This window comes from Castor canadensis, unplaced genomic scaffold (genome assembly GCF_047511655.1).
Source record: "Castor canadensis unplaced genomic scaffold, mCasCan1.hap1v2 HAP1_SCAFFOLD_114, whole genome shotgun sequence".
In the NCBI taxonomy this organism is placed as follows: domain Eukaryota; kingdom Metazoa; phylum Chordata; class Mammalia; order Rodentia; family Castoridae; genus Castor; species Castor canadensis.
Window position 1 is genome coordinate 70772 of NW_027395343.1, and position 25864 is coordinate 96635.

A 25864-nucleotide genomic window follows, 5' to 3' on the forward strand; every position below is an offset into this window, starting at 1 on the left:
CTGGACAAAACGAGACAACGATAATGGTGGTTATTTCCACTGGGCAATCAGACTAGATCCCCCTCTTTCTCTGGGGGAAGACGGCAGGGACACGCTCAGCTCAATGCCGGGCATACGCGCAGTTCCAGGTCGGAGAGTCTCTCTGCCTGATGGGCCCAATCGGAAAGGGGACTGCACAAAGGGCGGGGGACTTCCCGGCGGCACAGTCGCGTGACGAGGCCTCACAGAGCAACGTGGAGGGACTCTTCCCAGGCCCGACTGAAAAAGGAAGCCCGTCGCTGTCTAGGACATGAGGGCGGCCACTCGTTCTGACCCACGGAAGGAGCGAGGAAAGGGGAACGGACGTGAACGCGCAGCCTCGGTGCTTCTCGGGGGTTCCAACCCCGCCCTCGTCGTGGCACACGGCCCTCGGGTGTAAAGCCCCGGCCGCCCCCATCTCTCGGCCTGCCGGCCTGCTAACCGTGGAGGGCTCGGGGGTCCCCCCACCCACCCCGGGTTCCCCAGGACAAGCCCTCCTTATCCAGAGAAAGCCAGGGAAGTGAGCAGCGGGGTGGGGGTTCTCCCCTGGGAGGAGAGTCCACAGGAGTGCCCGACGATCACGGTCACCTCCCAGGTGCTCTTCCCCGGTTTGGCGTGACTGATGCGGACCTTTCCACGTCCATCGGGGAGTCCCACGACTCAAGCCCCACGTCGGGCGCCAAGAATGATGCACAAGGGTGCAGCTAGTCTTGTTCTACAGAATTAAAGATAGGAAGGACAAGCAGCAGTAAAGGCTTTTGGGAGGAGCAGCAGAGGGGCGTGAGGGACACGGGCAGTCTGTCGAGGCCTCCGGGGGTTTTCCTTTTTATAGACGGGATGCTATCTTCCTCCTCTCCGCCTGTCTCCCCACTCGGCCCGAGGTGGTCGCTCAAGGTGTTGCCCAACTGCCAGCCATTGATGGGTTCCATCGTGAAGTCCGAGAGTTGCACAGTTTGGGGAGTTGCGTAGCCATTTGCGCAATGCTTTCTGGGCAGAAGACAATTCGTGGCAGTTCCTCAGTTGCCATCTTTTTTTTTTTTTCCTCAGTTGCCATCTTTAGGATGGTTTAAGCTGTCCCTTCCTTCACTATTGAAAGGTATGTTGAACCTGGTATGAGTTTCTTCAACCTTCTTAAGTCTCAAACTCCCTTCGAAAAACGTCTCTGTGTCTATATCGCCCTCTTTTTTTTTTTTAATTTAAAGTCAAAGAAGTTTTTGTAATACAATATAACCTGAATTTATTGAGGTTGTATACCTTTCTTATCACCAAAACGTCCTATTGTGATTTGGGAACTGCTGGCCAAGAGACAATGGAACAATGTTTTGTCATAGCTGGCTTGGGCCCAGAGGGTAGGAACATGCCAGACTTCTGTGCATTTTCTTTCAGTAGGGTTTAGGATGAGAAACAGTACATTATTAGCAGGCAAAATGAGAGCAAATAATCATTTCCTTAAATGTGAAGCTTTCATCTTGGTGTCTTGTTAGGACTGTGACTTCTGCTCAGAAAGCAGTTCTGCCCCAAACATAACCTGGTGTCCCATGAAGTGAGAAATGACTCATCTGGCTGCAGTCTCTGCTCCAGTTTTTCCCACCATGCTTGGCTGAGGTTGAGCTTCAGAGCCCTGGCAGTGAAGATCCTGCTACCCTGGATAGGGCTCCAGCCTCTGGTCTGTGTTTGTTGTTTTCTTCTCCTGGCATCAGGGACAACTTATGGTCTGAAGCACTTGGATACAACTCAATACTGCGTTATTGCTTACATTTTGTCTTGAAATCTTCCGTAGCCATAACAAATGGAGAGTCCCTGATTAGCCGAAGATCTTTAACGAGCTGGAAGATTTTGCTCTTTACTCCAGCTAATGCCAGCATCCAAGCCCTCTGGGCCCGTTAGAATTTAGTTAGGTGTGCTTTGAAGAATCCTCTGATCCAGGAAGGAAAGTATCAGTGTCTAGTCATACAGCCCTTTTCCCTTCAAAGTGAAACATTGATTTTTATGCCACTTTAATTTCCCAGCAGGGCGAAAATAGGATGCAAGGAACTGCAAAGAAAGCTATGAGTCCAGGGAGACTTAAAGCATTTCTGTCTGTTTGCCACTAGGCAGATAGCTTTAAAGTAGAAAGCAGGCCTTTTATCTAGATTTGTGTTTCGGGGTTTTTATTGCAAGGTGTTAGTGCAGGAAAGGCTGGAGAGGAGGCTGTGAGCAGAGCTGCAGTTTTTAGTTTTTCTCAATAGCTTTCACCCGAAGCCAGATCACCTTCTCATTTCAAAAGGAGTTAGGTCCTTTCCACAGTGCTCTCAGCTAGCCCCAGAGTGGTTTGGTTTTCTTTTGTAATGAAAGTTGCAGTTTAAGCTATGATATGGAAGAGCAAAACTTTTTGACTGACAGAGAAGTTGTAGCTCATAAAAATGTTCACTGAGCTCAGAAATGTATTGACAGCCAGCCAGGGAAGGAAGGTCTATGAACAAACCTGGCAGTAATCACAAACTGTGAGCTCTATTTAGTCAAGGAAGGCAGCTCTGTTTCTTTCTCTTTCAGATTGAAAACCACAAGTCTTGTGCTATATCTGGCAGTGAAATCAATACCCTCGTGCATCATTCTTGGCGCCCGACGTGGGGCTTGAGTCGTGGGACTCCCCGATGGACGTGGAAAGGTCCGCATCAGTCACGCCAAACCGGGGAAGAGCACCTGGGAGGTGACCGTGATCGTCGGGCACTCCTGTGGACTCTCCTCCCAGGGGAGACCCCCCACCCCGCTGCTCACTTCCCTGGCTTTCTCTGGATAAGGAGGGCTTGTCCTGGGGAACCCGGGGTGGGTGGGGGGACCCCCGAGCCCTCCACGGTTAGCAGGCCGGCAGGCCGAGAGATGGGGGCGGCTGGGGCTTTACACCCGAGGGCCGTGTGCCACGACGAGGGCGGGGTTGGAACCCCCGAGAAGCACCGAGGCTGCGCGTTCACGTCCGTTCCCCTTTCCTCGCTCCTTCCGTGGGTCAGAACGAGTGGCCGCCCTCATGTCCTAGACAGCGACGGGCTTCCTTTTTCAGTCGGGCCTGGGAAGAGTCCCTCCACGTTGCTCTGTGAGGCCTCGTCACGCGACTGTGCCGCCGGGAAGTCCCCCGCCCTTTGTGCAGTCCCCTTTCCGATTGGGCCCATCAGGCAGAGAGACTCTCCGACCTGGAACTGCGCGTATGCCCGGCATTGAGCTGAGCGTGTCCCTGCCGTCTTCCCCCAGAGAAAGAGGGGGATCTAGTCTGATTGCCCAGTGGAAATAACCACCATTATCGTTGTCTCGTTTTGTCCAGTACATGACTCGTGTGTCCCTTGCAGTGACCCCCATTTTTCGAGACTATCTGGGAAGGGAAAGTCCACCGACAGGCCCCCTGAGGATCCTTCCTCTATCCGTGCAGGCTCTTCTGGCCGTCCGGCAGCCCTTTATAAATAGGGTCGTATTTGAATTAGGGGCCTTCCACTCTTAGAAGAGAGCCAGATACCCGCGTCATAAGGGGAACAGGCAAAGGAATGGTCCGAGTCACACCGATAAAGGCAACTTCAATCCGGACACACCCAGACGTCTTTCCCTAGAACTCAGTCGCAGTGGGCAACAAAGAAGCCGATGGAGGGTGGGAAGCCCTCTCCTAGGTAGGGGGGTTTTCCTTGTCCGGAGATGCCCGAGAGAAGGAAATTCCCATGGTGACCAACTTCCTTGTCCCTCTTTTAGATGGGGGCCCAAGGTGCCCGAGTGACCGAAGGATCCCACCTTGCCTGTCTGCGGAAACACCGGAAGGACCCTGGCCCAGAAGGTCTGTGAAAGAAGATCCTCATCTTCTATCGCACTCAGGCCTGGCCCCATTATACCCTCTGCCGGGGAGGGTGGGGGTGCCGGTCGGGAGAAATGGCCAGAACGGGGAAGCATTAATTGTAATGCCATCTTACAGCTTGGCTTGTTTCAAAGGAAGGTAAATGGGCGAAGATTCCCTATGTCCAGCTTTTCTTTCACACAGCCCCGGACACCCCACCCCCCCCAGCTTCCCGGCCCCCCAAGCACCATCCAGTATGGCTGGAGGAATGAAAACTAGACTCCCAGACCTTGGCTGTTCTCTGCACAGGAACCTCCGTGGGGAATTTGGACATGAGCGAGTCCATGTGCCCTTCAGATTAAGCGAATTTAAAGAAATTAAACGAGATTTAGGAAGTTTTACTGATGATCCCGGCCAATATTTCCATGCCTCGTTGCACTACCGGTTTTGGTCCGGGCTGCTGCTTCCCCACCCAGAGGCCTTTATTACACTTCCCGATGCAGCCCTCGCTCACTTTCGCTTTCATTCCCACCTTTAGGTTACTGTCTCCAACGTGACAAGAACCCACGTCAGGTGAGCAAGAATACAGCTGCATCCTCCTGCAGCAATAGCTCAGTTTTCCTATTTTTTCTAGGTTTGAAGAACTGCAGAACCGTAATAAGTGAACAGATGCAGAAGCTGATGGTGGTAAGAGCTCTGACCCAAAAAGTGCTGGAAATTTCTCGCGTTGTGGCGTTCTCTTTTAAAAGCACCCTCACAGTGGAGGCCTGCCTGGCGCTGGTGAGCTGAACCATCGGAGCTTCGGTAAAAACCCCCTCACATGTGCTTCCTCGTGTGATGCCACATTGAGTATGGTGCTCATTGCCGATGTAGTGTTGGGGCCAAAACGGTTTTCCTGAATAGAATTGTGAGGAAATTCCACAATAAGGAACATTACAGCCAGGTAGGGTGGCTCGTGCCTGTCATCCCAGCTACACAGGCTACTGTAGGAGGATGGTGATCTGAGACCCACCCTGCACAAAAATACAAGACCCTACCTGAAAAATAATCTAAAGTAAAAGGGGTGGGGGCATGGCTCAAGTAGTAGAGTGCTTGAGGTCCTGAATTCAAGTGCCATAGCCCGCGTGCACACACACACACACACACACACACATACACACACGCACACACGTACACGACTATTTTAGACTTAAAACCAGTGAGGGCTGAGATGTGGCTCGAGTGGTAGAACACTTGTTTAGCAAGCAAAAGGTCCTCAGTTCATACACCATTACAACAAAAGAAGAAAAATAAACTGTCATATCTAAAAAAAAAAAAAAAACCCCAAACCCTAAACAATGCAATGCAGCATTTAATAAACATTAAAGGGACTCTGGATCTAACAACAAATGGGCATCACACAAAAAGAAAACTGTAGGACTGGCTGTGCGGCTCAAGTGGTAGACTGCCTGCTAAGCAAGTGTGGAGCCCTGAGTTCAAACCCCAGTACTGCCAAAAAAGAAAAACACGTTTCACATCTGAAGAAAAAAAAAAAAAGAGATTGTAAAAGGGGAACTGTTTACGGGAGGAACCATCGGGAGGGGAGGAGGGAGAGAGAGGGTGATGGAGAGTGAACATGATAGATGTATGAAAATAGCATAATGAAACCCCTAAAAATTGTTACAAAGGAGACCAGAGTGTTAGAGTAAAACAGATGGGTGAATTTCATCCAACATGTATGTAAATACCACAATTAATCATTTTGTGCAATTAATTCATGCTAATAAAATTTTTACAAAAGATATCTTTTGGGCAGTTGAGAAAATCAGAATATGAACTGCTGCTATATGTTACTTTTTGGGCCTATATCTGTATGGTATCAGGGGATAAGCAGAAGGAATGTCACTCTTAAATGTATGCTGAAGTACTGGAGGATGAATGCAGTGTTACAACTTCCGTAGTGTCTGTAAATTACTTCCAAACGATTCAGCAAAAGTAAATGCCTGTGCCCATACATGTGTTTATGTCTCTTTAGACAAATACACAGAGAAAGTAAACGTGGCAAGACGTCAACAGCCTGATGACTCTAGATGGAAGCTATACTGCGAGTCACGTATTACTGTTCTAAGCTTCTGTAGGGTTCTTTTTCCCTAAAGTTAGCGGAAGAAAAAATTTCTTTCCTGACATGGATCTGTCTTCCTCTCCAGTAACTCTTAAATTTCTACTCGCTTGATCTTTAGAAGTTCTGAGGAGCCTGCACCCTAAGTAGGTGAGCTTCCATTTTAACTCATGGATTTAGGAATTGGTAGTGAGGCTAGAGCGCCAACATTTTCAAAACCTCACTGAGGATTTTGTCACTGATTTCAAAGAGCTACAAGTCTGGAGTCAGGGGGCTGCCCAGTTCCAGTACGGTGCCATTTAGTTTTAATAACCGTACCGGACCGTGCGGTTTGAGATCAGGCTTCAAACGGCTACAAGTCATCCGCAGATGGCATCAACTTATCTTGCAGCCAACCTCCTTCCCTGCCCGCTGCTCTGACCGCGCACTTGCACTTGCACTTGGAACCCGTTTCCTTCCACCGCGCTGGCAGGTTGGCGAGTTCCTACTACACTGCACGACTTCACGAAGGTGCCGTTTCTAACCCCAGAGATGGCGAGCGCTATGGCAAAGACAGGAACTAACAAAGACTAGTTGAAGAAAGGAGCAAGTCAAATGAAGACGAAAAGTGAAACGTTTCCAGGAGAAACTGTAGAGGTGTTCAGCATGTAACGATGTGGCTTATCTAGTAAGAGTTCACAGGAGAGAGGAGGGGCCAGTTCATAAGGGAGACATCACACGGGCCTTTGTCAGAAGGTTGGGAGAAGCCTCTGGAATATAAAACAAACCGAAAAGGAGAATGCTCGCGGAATGGAAACCATCATTCCTTGCATTCCTTGTAGCGGGAGCTGAATTGTTTGGCCAAAACTTAATATGCTTGCTATAAAGTTGTGCTAATGAATCGAATCCCGCACATCAATAATTACATTGTATGTCTTAACTGAGCACATAAAAACCCAACATACATGCATTATTCTTCTGCGCTTTTAACAAAGCCTATTATAACCTATGAGTTTAAAAAGATGACCCACATTCTTCCCTTGAGATAAGCTTTTTATGTCTTGCAAAGCAGCTGTTCTAGTAATATTTGCTGTGTCACTATAATGAAACCTGTCAAGAACTGAAAAAGGTGATTTTTTTTTTTACTATAATAACTGAGGAACTAGACCAGCTCTGAGAATTTCTCATTTCGCCAGTAGGGAGACTACTTCAAGTGGAAATAATTAAGTCGATAGGGAGACACTGTTCTTAGGTCGGTCTTGTGGACCGAGCAGTAGTGGTGGTGAAGAACTAGCACTTCTAAGGAGTGTTCGGTTTTTAAACAAAGAATAATTACAAGGGTAACTAAGCTGTTCCTACCTGCGGTACTGCCACCTACCACCACAGAACCACAGCTAGAGGATAAAAGAAAGCCACTCACTGGGCGAATTTTATGAACTCATTTTTTTATTTTGTGGAGCAAGAAAAATAATCAGACGAGTCGATGAAAGGTGAGGTATCTCTGGAAAATTTAATTTGAACCGCATTTTCTTTCTCTTGCTGAAGACGTCAAATAACCCCATTGAGTTCCACAGCTTACAGAGGGGCAGTGGGTTTCCCGCAGTTACCTAGTGATAAGACATTTACCCAGAAAGATGAGACATTTCCCAATCTCGCTTTTGAGTATTTCCTAAAAAATGCTTTAAAAGGTTCCTTACAGTAAATGGTAAGTGAAACAAGATAAGGCTTGATTCTCTCCTCTTCCTTTCCGTACTGCACGATGGAGGGAAAAAGAAGGGAGACAAGTGACATCGGTGTTCACACCTAGGGGCTTCTGCTTGGGTCCTCTGAGGTCATTCTGTGAGTGAGGCCCCGAGGCACTCGGCACTGAGGAACCTGAGATGGTAAGTAGTGAAAGGCCTGTCTCAGCCACGTGGGGCTGTCACAGCACGGTGGGACCGGGAGCTCCCGGTTCTTCTCAGTGCTCACGGGGCTGCTGCCCTTTAGGAGTGGCAAAGGAATGAGGACCAAACCAGGACCACAGGGCTCCCACCTGGCACTGCAGTACTTCAGGTTCACTACGAGGAGCCTTACAATGTGTATTTGTGGACTTATTCACTGAAAATAAAGTGAGAAAAAAAAGTGCCTTTAACTAGTTCATCTTACCAAATTGCTAGAATGAAAATAAAAGCATCTGTCTGATAAAATGTGCTTTCTATGTCAGATGAAAACAACTCCCTTGCAAGATCGTGTCAGTGATGTGGTCTGTCGCTATACACTTTGCCCGATGCATAAGTTCCTTTAATTGCATCATTTGAACAGCTTTGTCATTTTCAGCTTGTTTCATTAGCTTAAAAAACGATAACGCAGTCAAATTCTAATAATTTGGATTGCAGAAAAACATCTCAGACATTAACCTTCATCTTCTCAAGTGTGAAGAGTACATGATTAAAAGGTAATCCAAGAGTTTCTTCTCTTGACAGGAAGCCAAGCGGCTATTGTCAGCAAGTGTTCCTCTAGTACACACGGGGTCCCTCACAGATATAAAATTAAATTCTTCTGAGGAATAGGTCTGTGAGTTTTAGTTATGTGGGATTTACATTTACTCTTTACATTCTGTACTAAAAAACTGTGGTCTTTCCTTCTCCATCTTCATACACAAGTGACTCCTTCATCTCAGCAGGCTCTCACATAGGGGTAGCAGGCTGGGGTACGCAGCTGGTTGCAGATCGGGGCGGCAGCCCCGCGGCATGCGCTCTTAGAACCCTTGCAGAAACTCCTGCAGCTGGGTGACAATCTCCGTGTCCACGGTCTCCATGAGGGACTGGAAGCCTTGCTCTCCCAGAGCCTCTTGCTGCGCCTTCAGCTTCTCGTAGGTGAACTGCTGCAGGGACACGGTGTGCACAGGGTCTTTCAGGGCCAGCTGCAGGACAGAGAGGGGCCAAACAGTGTCAGAGAAGCAAAACAAGTTCCTCCTACATATGACCGACTACGGTTCTTTTTCGTTATCCTCCACAATAACAAAAGTACTTCTGCCTCTCTCCTCACAGCAGATTCTAAAACAGTCTCCTGGTAGAAAGCTTCAGTCAGCTGACTGACTGACTTAGGGCCCTCTCAACAGGAGACGTTCTGCTTGTCAAGCTCTGAGGGCTCATCTGTTTAAGGCAAGAAAATCTAGTAGAAAGCATCCTCAGAGGAAGAGAACATGCTACAGAGCACTTCAACTGTCCACGAATCACCTTAGGAAGACCAGGGGTCCTACTGCAGCAACCCAGTGATGCTCTTGGGACGAGAGAGGAGACACTGTTTGTCCTCCCTGGACTGCTGCGCTATTTAGATTTATACATTAAGCCCACCTTATTCGCAGAGTTACTATGCGTGGTTTTCCAAGCCCAAGCATGGTCAAAAAGTAGATTAAAATCAAAAGAAATTTCAAAAACAAAATTTTAAATTCCCGTGCGCCCATTACGCAGCTCAGTTGATGCGGAGACGCTCTCAGTCGGTCCCACATCATCCTCAGCTGTGTTTAAGTTGATGTTTCCCTGCCTTTAATTTTCTGAAAATATGCCCCCACCCCCACAAAACAAATAGCACTCGAAAAGCCAGGTAAAAGTTAGGTTAACTCCTCCCAAGGCAAAAAAGCGCATGCATGTAACTGAAGTGATAAAGTGAAAATCTGAGATTTGTTGAAAGCAGGATGTCTTTAGTGGAAGTTGGGCGGCATCATGGGAAAAATCAAGCATCTGCAATATTTGAGATAAAGAGCATGAAATAAGATCAAGTTTTTGGTGCACAGCATGAATCCGTACAGCACTACTTTAGCCTACTCCACGCAGTTTCAAGTTATGGATGCTCAGACCTACTGTACATATGGTATAGGCAAATCTGAGTAATTTTAGAGTACCGAACTTTAAGCATCCTTAGCATTTGTGATTTTTCCTCGAGGGTGGTCTCCATGGAACCATACACCTGTGGATAACCAAGAGTTTACCACATGCTTTTGGAAAAAAATTTTAAATTTCCTTTTCTTTCCCATTGGGGTACGGGGAAAACAAAGTTACAATTAAATTTTCAAAAATACGTTAATTCTACTCCCTAAGATAACAGTAACACAGTAACAACAGAAAACATTTTGGCATCTTTTAGTCTTTCCTATGCTTTTGGCCTGCGCGCACCACACATTAGTAGCGCATTTACATTATCACAAAAATTCCATCTTAGTACGCTTTAACAATTCTAAATCTATGCCATAATTTTTGTTGCAGGCATGTTAAAGTGATCACAGTAAAGCTGAAATGCAATTTTAACTATGATTTTGCCCAACAGCCTACCAGAAACACACAGCACAGCCTTTCTTCTCTATTTCAGTTTATTTTCTTCGGTTGGCTCTCTCTATTTCAGAAGAATTACTACTGGACTAAAGGGTATGGACAATTTCATGCCTCCTCATACATACAGTCAACTTGTTTTCCCCATGCTTTGGACCAATTTAAAGGATCATAGCAGTTTTTAGCTGCTGACACTGTTGTCACCACTAACATTGTTTCAATGCTTCGTAATTTAATAACTGAAATTTAACACACCATTACTGTAAGCTGTTTATTTGTATCATTAGTAATAATACTGCACATCTGCAAGGCTTTATTTACTAAAGTGCATGAGCTTGTTTTGCCCAACGTCACTGAATTATAATCACAACTGCTGTCTGGAACAATCTAACCATCATTTAAAACAATGACCACAAATGGAAAACACAACTGAGAAAAAGAGATGTAGGTGCCACGAAATTGAAATTACGCCCCACATATGACCAAGGCAGGGATTAATTTCGGTACTCATTTCCCTGGGAGACAGGTAGGAGAAAGACCACCAAGGCAGGTCTGTAGACACACACAAAGGCCTATGTCCACAAGCCTGAAGGCATCATTCTACCACATGCACAGAAACTGTGATGAACACTGAAAAACAACATGAAGCAACGATTCACTGTTATTTCGATTACTAAAAATAGACCTCTTACTAAAGAGAATATAGACTTTGTTGAAATAGCGTGAATTATCTTAACTGAAACTATCTGCTATGTATGATATGAGTGAAAAGCAGGTGAGTTTACACCTGATGTTCACCAGTTCCCTCTAACTAGCGAACAGCTGGCGTAACAGTACTTACAGTCACCAGAATTAAGAGACACTGAAGTCAGAAATCATTTCAAAGAACTTTGTTATTACCTTTATATAAACAGTGACCACATTAACTTATAATAAATTTTGTCTGAGCTAGTGTAAAAAAAGTACAGAGTGCCTACTAGGATTACCAGGTGGTATGTTCTTGACAAAATACTTTGTTTTCTAATGAGTAAATTCTATTGGCACAAAAATATCGCAAAGGTGGATGTGCTAAGGCTCTTTCACCTCCTAAATAACAGAGTAAAATTCTAATTCATCTTGCTAAGGGCAACCACAACCCCTGGGCCTTGTATCTAAAACAAATACAACAGGACTCCCAAAAGAGGCGGGAAGGTGGCAAATAATAGAGACCTCAGCATGGGAACAACATGGTGGTGAGCTCCATGGCTTTCTTCTTGCCTCACGTACCCTAGACTTGAAGCTCAAGAAGCCAGCAACCAGAAACTGCCAGAGGGCATGACAAAAAAGCTTCCACAAAGTAGCCAAAGGACCAGGGAAGAGACAGCTGTGCCCAACACCCACGCACGTCAGCCTGTTGGAAGGACTGACTGAACCCACTCACCCCTAAGAGTGTAGGTGTAGACCACGACGGGAACAGGGAGCTTTCCTCCCTAACTGAGAGAGGAATCAGTCTGGACAGAGAGGGGAGCTTGGTCACGTACACCCAGCTGGTGATGATGTGGCACCCTCACTTCCCTTGCTGGAGCAGTGACAGAATCAGCTAAAACAGGTCTGAGTAAGATTTGGTCTCATACACACTACCCGAAATGTCCAAGTTTTTTAGGTTTTTATTTGGTGATACTGGCGTTTGAACTCAGGGCCTCACGCTTGCGAGCCAGGTGTCCTGCTGCCACTTAAGTCACTCCACCAGCCCTTTTTTGTGTTGAGTATTTTTGAGATAGGGGCTCACAAACTATTTGCCCAGGCAGGCCACGAACCACAATCCTCCTGATCTCTGCCTTTCCAAAGAAGCCAGGATTACCGGCATGAGGCACCCTCGTCCGGCTGATTGATAGAAAACAATTTTAAATACCAAGGGGAGACAGCAGAGGTGAGAGCGAAGTGGGTTCAACCACAAAAGGGCAAGAACAACATAAAGGACTCTTGACGTGATGGAAATGTTTTGTATCTTGACTTCTATTAATGCCAAGATCCCGGCTGTAATACTGTAGCATGGTCTTACGTTAGCTCTGTGGGAAACTGAGTAAATGGCACACAGGATCTCTCTGTGTTATTTCTTATAACTGCACGTGATTATCTCAAAGTATAAAGTTCAATTTAAATTAAAGGTGACTTGCGATCTGTCACCTACCAACCCACTGTGGCATCACAAACACCTGAATCCTGAGTATTTGGAACATGAGAGAGCAACATAAACCTACACTCGAGCACCGGACTGGGGCGCCAGATTCACAGAGCCAGATTAGACAGCCCCCAAGTGACACTGTGGTCTTTATATCACCGCCACCGGCCTCAAAAGTTCACTCAACAACTAAGTGCTATCTCACCTATCCTAATTTTCATTCGACTCCTGACATTCTGTTATAGGACTCTTCAGCATCATGGACTCCAAGTACCCAACACCCTTGCCTTCTCCCTAACCGTTTTTACGTAGTGCAACCTTGCTGTAGTGGCTTATTGGTTCTACCACACTTTGTACAGATGCCCTACCGATGGCTGATGAAGTTGTACTCTGGTTCTATGAATATGGCATATTAAGTTGGATTTTCAGATATTAAACCAGTCTTGCAATCCTGGGATAAATCCCACTTGGTCACGGTATATGGTTGTATGTTGTTAGATTGAGTTTGGTAGGGTTTTGCTAGACAGTTCTGTATTTATATTCAGGAGGCACATTGGTCTATAGTTTTCCTTATGATGTCTCTTTTTGGGGGGGGATGGGTGTTGAGGGGGATTCTTTTTGCTTACTTGTCTGAGGCAGGGTCTCATTGTTAGCCAAGGCTGGACTTGAACGTGTGATTCTCCTGCCTTAGTCTCCCCATTGCTAGGATTATAGATGTGTACCACCACACCTGGCTTTTAATTATTTTAAATGAAATTATCTATCCCCCACCCCTCAAATTTTACATAATTACAGTGTTATGGACTGAATTGTGCATTCCCCGTAAATTCATCTGCTGAAGTCCTAACCCCCAAAGTGATTGTATTTGCAGATAATTGCCTTAAAAGAGACAATTAAGGTTAAATGTGGCCACAAGGGTAGGTCCCTAATCCAATATAGTTGATGTCCTTAGTAAGGAGAGAGAGTCATCAGGGATGAATGCATAGAGAAAAGGCCTTACTGTGAGGACACAGTAAGGAGGAGGCCAACTGCAAGCGTCAGGAGAAACCAGTCCTGCTAACACCTTCACCTTAGACTTCCAGCCTCCAGAACCGTGAGAAATAAAGTTCTGTTAGAGAAGCCACTAGTCTGTGTATATTGTGACGCAGCTCTAGGGTACTAATACATGTGTTAAGTTTGACAGTAAGTACGATATTTATATTGCAGAAAGATAAGTACGTAATTTTGACAGGAAGATGATAAACATATAGTTTAAATTTTTTTCAATAAACTTACCAATTCAAAGTACTTTTGGTGATAGTACATAAAATGTACATTATACGGGATCTAAAATTGCTCCTGTTTTTTTTTTTCCCTGCTATTAACTTGCAGTGAGGACATCTGTTGTTTTTTACAATGAACTTGTGAACATATTCACATATTGACAATACACCAATGACTATGAAGTGTTCATAATCAAGCAGGAGAACAGCAATTATTCATCAGTTTCAAACTATATATTGTACTTTGTCCCCAACTCAGAAGCTACGTTCCCAGAGAAGGGATGCACTGCATGTAGTTTTTTAAAATCTCGGTGATTCTGCAATGGCTCTTCGAACCCACTGCATTAACACACAAGACTTCCCGAGTTTTCCCTCCTAATGTATACATATGAATGTGTATATATGTATATATATATATATATATATATACATATATATATATACATACATATATATATACATACATATATATATATACATACATATATATACATACATATATATGTATATGTGTGTGTGTGTGTATTTTTTTTTTAAGATTCAGAGAAAGGTTAATTCCATCATCTGAAATGAAACAACAAACCTCCTTTGTAACTGAGTCTGAACCCCCATCATCTTTATTATCATCTTCCCTCTTTTGGGGGATGGTGTTCCCTTTCACTGAGCAACTAAATGTGACTCTATATTATTTCTAGAGCCTACTGCATCATATCCAGCATTTTGCCTAAGGTTTGTCCTCTACCACTAATGCGTCATCAAATAACACACGTAGGCACCGCTTGCAGATGCGTCAATCATAGCCAAGACAGGACAAAGCCAATTTTTAATCCGCTTTTGTTTAAGTTTTTTTTCCCCATTCTTCTTCATGGACAGCAGGTCACAAACCAGAGAACTCAGTAATCTGGCAACCTCAACTACAAGAATATGCTGGGAGGAGGGACTTACAGAGAACTAGCTTGCAAAAGTGTGTGAAGAATCAAAATTGTCTGCCGTCTGTATGCCTAAATTCAAATAAATTACTCATAACAGAATTTGAAACCAGAAATTGTTTCTTCTTTCCCATACGTTTCTAACAAGTATGACGATCTCCACTTACGTGTGCTTAGGTGCACAAATTGGAGGAGATAAAAACCTGTGACAAACAAAAACAAGGACGGCAGCATAGGCTCGACTGAGACTGTAGCACCAATGGGAAGAGACAGAAAACTATTAAAAAAGGACCAAGGCTAAACACGATGTGTGGTATTCTGGATCACATCCTGGAATAAAGGTACTGGTGAAAAAAAAAATGGTGAAATCTAATTAAAATTTGGAATTTGGTTGATAGATATATACCAACGTCGGTTTTTTAGGTTTGATAAATGTAACATAAAATGTTAACATTAGGGGAAAACTGGGTGAAGGGCCTATGGAAACGCTCTACTATCTTTGTTACTTTTCTCTAAACTTAAAATTATCCCAAAATAAAAGGTTATTTTACAAAATGGACTCGTGAATTATACGAGTGCTTCCCTCAATTAGTTTACACAAATGTTCAATTATACAATTCCTAAGCAGCTAACCTGGAAAGTTAATTTTTGAAATGAGAAAATCTAATGTCCCCAAACTTTAAAGTGGCATCCAAAGTTTTTCTCAAGTTAATTACTGACACTAGCAGAACTAGAATGCAGATCTCCAAATTCCTAGTTTTGTTCTCTTTCCATTATTTCCATATGGCTATCCCTGACCCTTGCACTCTAAGGAAGAACATGGTCATTTATAAAATATGTACATAGAATGGTTTAGATAAAATTAGGAACTTTATATTACCAGGCTTCACTCACTTGCAAAAGGTAATCATCCAAAACTTTGTAGCTTCAGGGTAATGCCAGATAAATGAAGTTTTAATAGCTCGACTCAATTTAAAACTCCACATATTGGATTTTAACGTGCAAAGGTTATTATTTGTTTGAAAAAATGTTACTTTAAGCCAGAATGGTTTTGGTGAACTGTGTATCAGTTCCCTCTGTCGGTAACTGTAGCCTTTTGACAAATGCTTTTGACCCACAGGAACGTCAGTCTTTGAGGGTGGTCCAAGATTTTAACTCCTGTGGTAATTAGGGACCAGGATATGTATTTCTTCTTCCTTGAGATTTCTGTTCCTGGAAACAAAGTTTCGCACTATACTTCACTGCACTAATTAGCAGTTTCACCCAGGGGGAACTCAGGGAAGCTGAAGTTCAACATCTTTCATGTTCTTTAAGTTATGTGGCATTATCATGTCACTCGTCATTTTTTAAACCTTCATATACCCTGTGATAACTTTTCAAAAATTACTTACTGTAAAGTTATTTCAGAAGGAGTTTTACTAGTGTTTTCTAACCTAGAAAAATATAGATCATTCCAGTAATAATAATAACAAAATAATAAACTTTGTACAAAACTTGGCTGATTAAATATAAATATACTACATAGTCAACAGACTAAAACTCTGAAAATTTACTTAGAACAATGTATTTAACCCTGTGGTCTTCAAAAAGTTCCTTAGTTTGAATAAAATCTCTCTGACTTAAACATGCTCTTCTTTGACCTCTACTTGTTGCATTGTGGGTTGGCCGATGCCAACCGGTTCCACCTTATCAACAGGGCACACAATACGAGTTCAAGCACCCACTGTGAAACCAGAGGTGTCCTTTTAGGTGGGCGGAATACAATTTGTACACAATGAGCTTGTAAGTAAAGGAACATGTTTACATGCTATGTCTAGAAACACTAAGACCCAGACTTCATGAGATAAAAAAGATACACATGTCTCAATGACAAAAATTAAAACTTCAATGTAGCAATTAGCTTGGAACCTGAGTTTTCTGACAGAATTAAATTTTCTCATGAGTCTTAGATCATTACTACTGGATATTTTTACTCTAGTTTCAGTTTTATTCTTACTACGCCTTCATTACAAGGTGCTTCAAATCTCTGTACAGCAAGCTTGATAAAAATACACAATGTAAGCAACTAGCTAAAATAATTCTTTGCAGCCCAGATATGAACAAAAGAACATTTGCTTAACGTCCTCATGTTTGTTTCAGTATGCAGTGATCTGCACAGAGCAATTAAGAATTAAAATACAGTACCCACGTCTACTAAGCTCCAAACAAAAGGCATGTGCTAGGATAGATAGCCTAGCTCCTGCATGTATATTTCATTTAAAACTCACAGCAAGGATAGAGGAAAGGGAATCCCCCGCAGCAATGTCTCTCTCTCTCTCTCTCTCTCTCTCTCTCTCTCTCTCTCTCTCTCTCTCTCTCTCTCTCTCTCACTCACACACACACACACACACACACACACACACACCCCTACAGTGGTTCTCCTCCTACTTGGGAAACTTTTTAAAAACTGTATCAGCCTAAGTCCCACTCCGTGAGATTCTGATTTTAACTGATTTAGTTCCCCAGGGGATTCTGATGCACATCCAACAATAAGAAACACTACTACAGAAAAAATGTGGAACACTTTTGAGAACTACGGTCTCAAGCAGACCTATAAAACCTCCACAGGTGTTTTCATTCACATTTATTGACGTAAAAATATACAGACAACAGACTAAGTAAAAAAAAAAAAACAGATGACTCTTTGTGTCCAGGCTGACCTCAAACTTGAGATCCTCCAGCTCTACCTCTGAGTGCTGAGATCATACAGGTGTTCACCACCACACCTGACTGGTAATTTTAAGCTCTATAAACTTAATTCCTATTTATCATTACTTACACCATGCTAGGAACTTTTCGGGACTTCCTTTTTTCTTTAGTTTCACCATGACGTTTTTAAGGTAGTTTTATTTTACTGCATGCACACTACAAAATGTTCGTGTCTGCTTTGTTTTTGTTTTTTAAAATCATTGTTCAGCTCCTCCACTATCCAAAAGTTTATTACTTTTTGACTGAATTTTTTTTGTCTACAGAATTCCAAAGGATTCTCCAGATCACAGGGTAAGTAAGATCCAAAGTTGTAAGAGTCCTTTAGGTAGTCTCCTTTTCCCGACTCGTCATTGCTGGTCTACAACAGCAACACATTTATACAGTTATTATTTAATTGAGTAATGTATTAAGCTCTCTTCACAGCTGATCTGTTGATTTTCTTAGACTTTTTCTGGCTTCAGCGATCGTTTGAATGACTTAATGACTTTTGTCTCTTAAGCCAATACTTACACCTGTGTTCACTTGCACGCAGTCTCCTCATGCTGAACAGAAACTTCACGTGACAGGCTACAAGCTGCTTACCAGCTCACTTTCCCCTTCTACCTAGGCACACAGGTACACCGCAATACTCAGCCAATGGAATACGAGCAGAAATGATATCTGCTGTCCACTTCTCAGTCTGACTCTGAACACCACTCCAACTCACTTTTATTTTTTATCATGCATTAGTAACACGAGGGGATGTCATTGTGGTAATGCCATACACACGTACAAGTTCACCCCCTCTGTTACAGTCTCATTCCCTCTCTCCCTCTCCCCCACTCTTTCAAGCAGTGTTGGTGGGTTCCTTTATGCTGGCTTCATTTGTATGTGTGCAGCCTACTTCCATCCTCTTCACCCCTCAGTGTCCTTTCCTCTTCCCCTACTGATCCCAAGACAGACAGTCCCCATATACATTCATATCCAGTTATCATTATTGTCATCATCATCATCATCATTATTACTAGTCATCACCATCATCACTTTAGGTCAGAAGATGCAGTATCTGACTTCTGAATTTACATCACTGAGCATGATTATCTCCACTTCCATCCATTATCCAAAAAAATCACAGAATTTCAGGTGTTTTCGTGGCTGAGTAATATTCTATGGTATGCATGTAGTACACAGGCAAGACATATCCTACTCTTTTTTCCCCCTTCACTTGTATTAGGATATACTTGCTGTACAGGGGGGATTCAATGTGACAATTCCTGATTTTACATTGGTTAGATCGCCCCCATCATCTCCCCTCCCCCCTCGTCCCCGTCCCCACCCCTCTTAAAACAACTGCAAGAGGTTCTATTGCTCTCTCTGGCACATGTATAAGAAATCCACCAACCATATTCCCTCACCTTCATCTCCTTCAGTCACTCTCCCCCGTCCCACAAGCACTGTACCTATTTGTTCAAAGGGGTTTCTTAAAGTATCCCCACTGTCAGTAAACTTTACTTTGGTAAATACTTTACTATAGGAAGTAATACTTTACTTTCCTAAAAGTGACAGAATTTCACTTTTCTTCACGTCTGAGTAGTGTTCTATGGTATCCATGTAGTGCTCACACACACACACAGGGCATATCCCTACCTACTCTTCTCCAGAAGCCACGTTTAAAGCCATACCTTTCAATCTGTCTAGATCACTCCTTAAAGCCTGTGGATTTAGATGTCCACCCCTCCTCCCCTTTCTGTACTTCTTCTGAGGGTCTGTTTCAGAGGATGGCATTCCCTGGCACTTAGATCACTGACTCTCCAGTGGTATATTTGTGCTTAGTTTCAAACAGTTATTTTATCATGCTGAAAATTTACTCCTCTAAGGCTGTTTTCATTCGAATGCTGGATGACTTTGCTAATATAGGCTCAGTATCCATAAGTTCAAAGTCGCAACCCCAAAACTCCTAACACTCCACCTGTAAAGCCTATGCAAATATTATAAAATTAAAAAAATTCTGAAGTCAGAAACACTTTTTGGTCCTAAGCATTTCACACAAAGCACAGTCGGCCTTTTTTTTTTTAAATAAAGAAAACCCATCTATAATTTTCTATTTTACCTTTTTTTTTTTTTGTTAAGGTTCTACCATAGTTGAATTAGTTTAGGATTATCTGCTCCTAAAAATTTGGAAGGAAGGAAGAAAGCAAGGGAGGAGGCAGGCAAGCTGGAAGAAGGTTATTTTTCAAATTAAGTGCATTAAATTAAATTTACAAAACTGTTGTGTATTCCAATATAACCGCTTGTAATCGGCAAGCAAGAAACATTATGGGGGGAGGGGGAGGGCTTTATTTTGGGATGGGGGGGCTGTATAAAAATTTCTTCTATGGTTATCAATCTATTTGTACCCGGTCCTAAGTTGATTGAGAGATAATTAACATTTTATTAGAAAACTGTTCATTCTGATAAGTTGAAATCTAATAAAATAATCTTATCCCCAAGAAAATCCCCCAAAGCTGAAATGTAATACATAATTCTAACCACAAGATTTCGTATTTATAGTCATTCCCTATCTCTTGATTACACTGATTATGCTTTCCTATTTTGTTGATACTTTCAAAAAGAAAAACTGTGTTTTTGTCGATTTTAGATTTTTCTGCCTCATTTTAAAAAATTATCCTCTTTTCTTTATTTTCCTAAGATTTACTCTTTTCTCTCCTTCTGAGTTCAATTATTTGCATTTCTTGTTTGATAATAAAATGACTTAAGGCTATGAATAACTGAATTGTGCCCACATGGTTTTATGTATAATAATCTCATTTTCATATGTCATCTGGTTCAAACCTGCAAGTTTTCCCTTTAAAATGTTGTTTAAAAACTTTATGTGATAGGGCTAGGGGCGTGGCTCAAGTGGTAGAGGGCTGGCCTAGGAAGCACCGCGCCCTGAGTTCAAACCCCAGGACCGCCAAACAAAGAACAATCTTTGGGTGATGAATATGTTTTTCAATCTTAAATTTCTAGTTTTCTTTCACGTGGTCAGATAACAATAACCTGTACTATTTCTACTTCGGGAAGTCAGAGGATTTCTTTGTGAGTCTCGAATACACTCAACTGACAAGTACTGAAACCCAGAAATACTCTTGACTCTGTCACTCCTCAGAGATGTAATACTCACATCTGTCTCTTTTATGAAAGAATATACTGGTGGGGATGACAGATGCTGAGGACCAGTAGAAAGCCTGTATGGTTCACAACTCTAGAATCTATGGAAATGTACAAAAGAAACAAAAGAGCCTACAGTGTAGCAATCTGTCATGCTCCCTAGTAGCCATTTTCTGAAAGGACACACACACACACACACACACACACACACACACACACACACACACCCTATAAAATTCACATATAAAGTAGGTTAAGGATTTATGAGATGAAGATTTTCTTAATAGGTAACTTTAGGATGAAGGGAAAGACAAGAGAGAAAAGGTACAGTCTTCTAGCCATGAAATGTATATACAAGTACAAAAATGTGTGCTTCACATTTTGGGATTTAGGGTTCATACAAAACCTAGCTTCATATAGCTAGGTTTTGAAGATTCATATAGCTAGGTATCTGAAGATTCGTGGCCCATCGTCACTCATGCAGTTATAGTAGATAAGTCAACAAATTCATGGTGGAATCCTTTCCATCATTCTGACCATGTCACTCCTTTGATGACAATTCTTTGATGACTCCCTAATGCCTAACAAATAAAACCCAAATTCCCCAGTGTACTAGTTGCCCCTCGGTGCTGTAACTCATCACGACAAGCTTAAAACAACACAAATTTGTTATCTTACAATTCTATGGGTTACAGTTTCACGAGGATAAAATCAAGGTGTTGCAGGGCTGCTTTCCTGGACACAGTAGAGTATTTCCTTCTCTTCTCCAGCTTCTAGAAGCCACTCTCCTCCATCTTGAACAGCAGCAAAAGTGAGTTCTGAGATTGCAAAACTCTGATCCTCCTCTCTTCTGCCTCCCTCCTAAGGCAGATTACAAATGTACCCAATCTAGGCTAATGACCTTTACCATCAGCTGATCCACAAGTTTAAATCCACTCTTTTGTTTATTAAAGACAGTTTAAGAAAGACCACTCTTTTGGACTGAGTTCCTACACCAGGCTCCAACAGATCAGACCAAACCAGAATGGAGTCGCTCATGCTACTTACGTGAACTGAAAACAGGCTGGTTTTCCCAAAAGCAGAAGATTCACAGCAACCAATCAAAAGGGGCCCAGTAAGCCCAACATGGTGGGATAAGGAAGCCTCCTCTCCATTAACTCACATAATGAAAGTAATCTGCTATGAACCAATCTGTTTTTTATACGATGCTGTCTCATTGTTCCTGCTGAAGCTACCTTACGGGGAAAAAAAACAAAAACAACTGCTCTGCTACTCCTAAAGGAGCACCTGTGTATTTTATAGACAGAATGCTACCTGATTTAGGATACTTAGTAAAAGTCAGTTTGCTGAAATTTCGTTCTTTGACACATGTAATGTAACACATCCACAGGTTCCAAGAACGAGGACACAGACATCCTTGGGGAATGTAAAGGATTATAGTCTGCCTACTACACTTATCATATGGTTTTCTAGTCCCTTCTACCGCCCAGCTGCTATTGGACGACACTACTGACATTGCTCAGTGAAAAAAAACAAATAGCTACTTACAAAAATCTATGTTCAAACAAAATTACACTAATAAAACATGACTGACTAAATTCAGAGTTTCTCAAACTTGGCATTATCAAACATTTTGTGTGGATAATTCTTAGGGGGAGGCGGGGAGCGACGCTGTCTTAAATACCGTAGGATGTTTAGATGCATCTTTGGTTCTACGCATTCACAACCCTAGCACTCCCCTACTCTGTGACAAAAACAGAAACTTCACACAATTTTCTAAGTTCTAGGGGTTGGGGGACAAGCTAACACTCAGTTGAGAACCATTGTTAAATAAAGATTTTCCACACAGTTGGCTCAGGCCGGTAATCCTAACTACTCAGAGGGAGAGAAAGGCGGATCACAGTTTGAAGCCAGCCCAGGCAGATAGTTCTGCGAGACCCTATCTCCAAAACACCCAATGCAAAAAAGGGTTGGTGGAATGGGTGAAGGTGTGGGCCCTGAGTTCAAAGTCTAGTTACACACACACACACCGCCCCCCACACACAATCTTTCCTCTATTGCTTGTATTTAGAAAGTAGCCCTAACTCACATAATGACATAAATTTAAGATATATTGTAAACGTGTATGTAAATATCAGAATGTATCCTCCTCTACAATTACATGCTAATATAAATAAATATATATGTAAAGAAATAAGAGGCTGATGAAATCAGAACTCCTCTCTATCTCGAAGTGTTTTTACTTGGGAAAGCATATAGGAAATATGGACTTCTTTCATACTTTTTTGGTGTTTCTTTTCCTCTTGAGACTGGCCTTTGGGCATAGCACAACATGTTAGTATCACTCAGCTCAGAAACCCCACGAGGCCTCCCGACTTCCCTTACCATCCTCATCATTCAAAGGTGAAAATCCATTGTTTTCCTATGACAGAGGTGAAAAATGAAAGCACCCTAAGTGGACGCATTGCTGCAAAGTAATCTACTCCACCCTCTTTCTCACATCACTTGAAAATTAGTGGCCTTCTAAATCTCAGGCTGGTTAGTTTGATACTTTTTTATTCATTCACTCATTCAAATTATAACCATTTCTTAATGCTCATGGATTCTATGGGTCAGGACTTCCTAAGGGCAGGGTGAGATGGGACTGTCTCTCTGCTCCATGACCGCTAGGGCTTCACTTGGGAAGACTTGAAAACTGGAGGTGATTCAAGTCTTCTGGAGGCTGGAACCATCCCACGGGTCATTACCTCATGTGTCTAGCATCTAATGCTGGCTATGACATGAAGCCTCAATGGGGAAAGTAGGATCCACTTCTCCTTGAGGATGCATGGGCGTCCTTACAGTATGGTGGCTGGTTTCTAAAAAACGGGTGTTCCTGGAGAGCCAAGTGGAAACTCTATCTCACGATGTAGACTTGAAAGTCATGAAGTATTCGCAAGCCTGACTAATACCAAGGGAAAGGAACACTAGACCGAACTTGTCAATGAGGAGGGGTGTCAAAGTCACACTTTGAGATCATGGGGAATAGATGAGATTATTATGCCCATTCTTAGAAAATAAAATCTACCACAGAATTCTTACTAAAAACACAAACAAACAAACAACAATTTCCAATAAAAAAATGGGGAGAGGGAGGTATGAACAAGCCATTTATCAAACAAAGGAACACAGGTAACTTACAAACATCTAAAAGCCTTATAGCCTCCTTCATGATTAAAAGAAAGTACACTGAATAAGATACGACTTTCTATTTACCCTATTCACCAGAATGTGGAATAATGCATGTTAACACTGCTAGGCACATAAATAAGCAATTTGGTGGTATCTATCACTATTGAAAAAAACCATATTCTTCGGCCCATCGTATCTACTTCTAAGAACTTTCCCTACAGACAAAACACTAGAAGTGGACAAAGACAGATGCACAATGATATTTACTGCAACGCTGCTTATAACCTCCAAATGGGAACAATCTCAATGTCTCTTAATAGCACAAGTTCTCAAGCAGAAGTTTTCAAACATTTTAGCTTCAATACCCTTAAAAATATCACTTCAAAGTTATTGGTGACTTCAGCAAACATTTGTTCATATGGGTTAAATCTATCACTATATACTGGATTAGAAATCAGAAAACTTTATCAGTAAAACCATTACATATCAAAATAATGCATTTCTGCAGAAAAAAAATAAGTCAAAACTATCTCTGCGGTGAGAACAGCGGCAATGTTTTTACAGCTTTACAAATGTGTGTAATGGATTTCTTTTCTTTTTTTTTTTTTTTTTGGCATTACTGAAGCTTGAACTCAGGGCCTATACCTTGAGCCGCTCCACTGCCCCTTTTTTGTGATGGGTTTTTTTTGGAGATAGGGTCTCATGAACTGTTTGCCTGGGCTGGCTTTGAACCTTGACCCACCTGATCTCTGCCTCCTGAGTAGCTAGTATTACTGGTGTGAGCCACCTGCGCCAGGATCTCTGTAATGTTTGAATCCATATAAGACAGCTGGATTCTCAAATCTATTTCAGCATTCAAACCGTTGTCTTATATGTTTTAAATGCACTTGTAAGTCATGCTGGGATGTTCTTCTTGGAAACTGCTCTGCAACTCACAAGGAGTATTTTCTTAAAGGTCAGTTACAAGAATCTGAAACCATATCATGAAATTTCCATTCTCTCTGTTACATTAAAATCCATCAGTCAGTCTATCTTACCCTTTGAATAAATCTTTTACCCTTGAATGACTTTTTTTTTTAAAAAACATGAATTCAATACTGGTCACTCAGAAAATATGGGTTCATTGATTTACATAGTTCTTCCAAATGCTGGGACATTTCATTATCAAAACATCACAATCATAATACCACTGCTGACTGTATGTGAAAAATACTCATGGGGATACAAGACAGAACTTTTCCAAAATTCTAATTTGTACTTGAAGGGTCAAATTTTAACACTAGCAACAGATATTACTGTTCTCCATAAAGTAACAGGGCTTGTTTAAAAAAAAAAAAAAAAGAAAGAAAGAAAGAAAAGAAAAAAAAGAATGCCAAATACCCATGTCTACATAGTCATGTTTATTAATTTAATCAGCCTTTCTTTCATATTTGAATGAAGTTACATGAAAAGGGCAGTTAATTCAGCTCCCCACTCAGCCATGAAAGTACTTTCCCCAAGACAACCACTGTCACAGAGACAAGAAAATATTTAAAAGGTGTGTATTCAAAAGTAGAGAATTAATAAAACTAACAATTTGCACTATTTCATCAAGGACATTGTGAAATGAAACTGGCTTTAAAAAAAAAAAAACCCGAGTGTATGGCAAAGAAGAATACGATGATTACTAGTCTAGGTGCTGTCACCGCCATTATGACTCTAAAGGGCCAGCAGCCACACCCAGCATTGGACACCCAACAGTGCATTTGCACCACCAGTACAAAATGCTCACACAATGAAAGTAATAAATCATCTTGGCATTATTTCATATTTCAAGAGTATGGTTTATTTATTTTGTGGTGCTGGTGATCAAATCCAAGGCCTCACACATACAGACAAGGGCTCTACCTCTGAGCTGCATTCAGCCCTGATTTAATAGTCTTGAAGGGGTTGTGGGAACCCTCAGTTGTCTCTGAACAACACTTTAGGAACTGCTGCAAACAAGCATGCAGCTTACCCTTTGAGTTGGATGGGCGCTCTGGGATAGAACATTAAATGTCAACAATTTTAATAAATTTCTGTAAGCCATCAAAAAAAAAAAAAGAACTGCTGCTCAAGGAAGGCATAAGGAACTGATTGCGGTGACTTGCACCTCAAGTCCTGGCTACTGAGTGGCAGAGATTGGGAGGCTTGCAGTCTAGGTAAGCCTGGACAAAAAGTGCTAGACCCCTTCTAAAACATAACTCAAGGAAAAAGGGCTGGCGGAGTGATTCAAGTGGTAGAGTGACCGCCT

General features: G+C 42.4%; 1 protein-coding gene and 1 long non-coding RNA gene across 4 annotated transcripts in view; one reads left to right on the forward strand and one right to left on the reverse strand.

The window, feature by feature from the left end:
• Positions 1 to 2549: 2549 nt before the first annotated feature.
• LOC141420313 (uncharacterized) lies at positions 2550 to 6005 on the forward strand. The gene is made up of 3 exons (XR_012444928.1): positions 2550 to 2665; positions 3730 to 3811; positions 4443 to 6005. It is a non-coding gene; the product is annotated as an uncharacterized lncRNA (long non-coding RNA).
• Positions 6006 to 7310: 1305 nt separating this feature from the next.
• The window catches only part of LOC109676084 (importin-11), a gene marked incomplete at its 5' end in the record, with an annotated part of 132332 nt that continues 113778 nt past the window's right edge, over positions 7311 to 25864 (reverse strand). For all 3 annotated transcript variants that reach the window (XM_074064585.1, XM_074064586.1, XM_074064584.1), the window contains 1 exon segment: positions 7311 to 8787. In XM_074064585.1, coding sequence (XP_073920686.1) covers positions 8623 to 8787 — 165 coding nt within the window.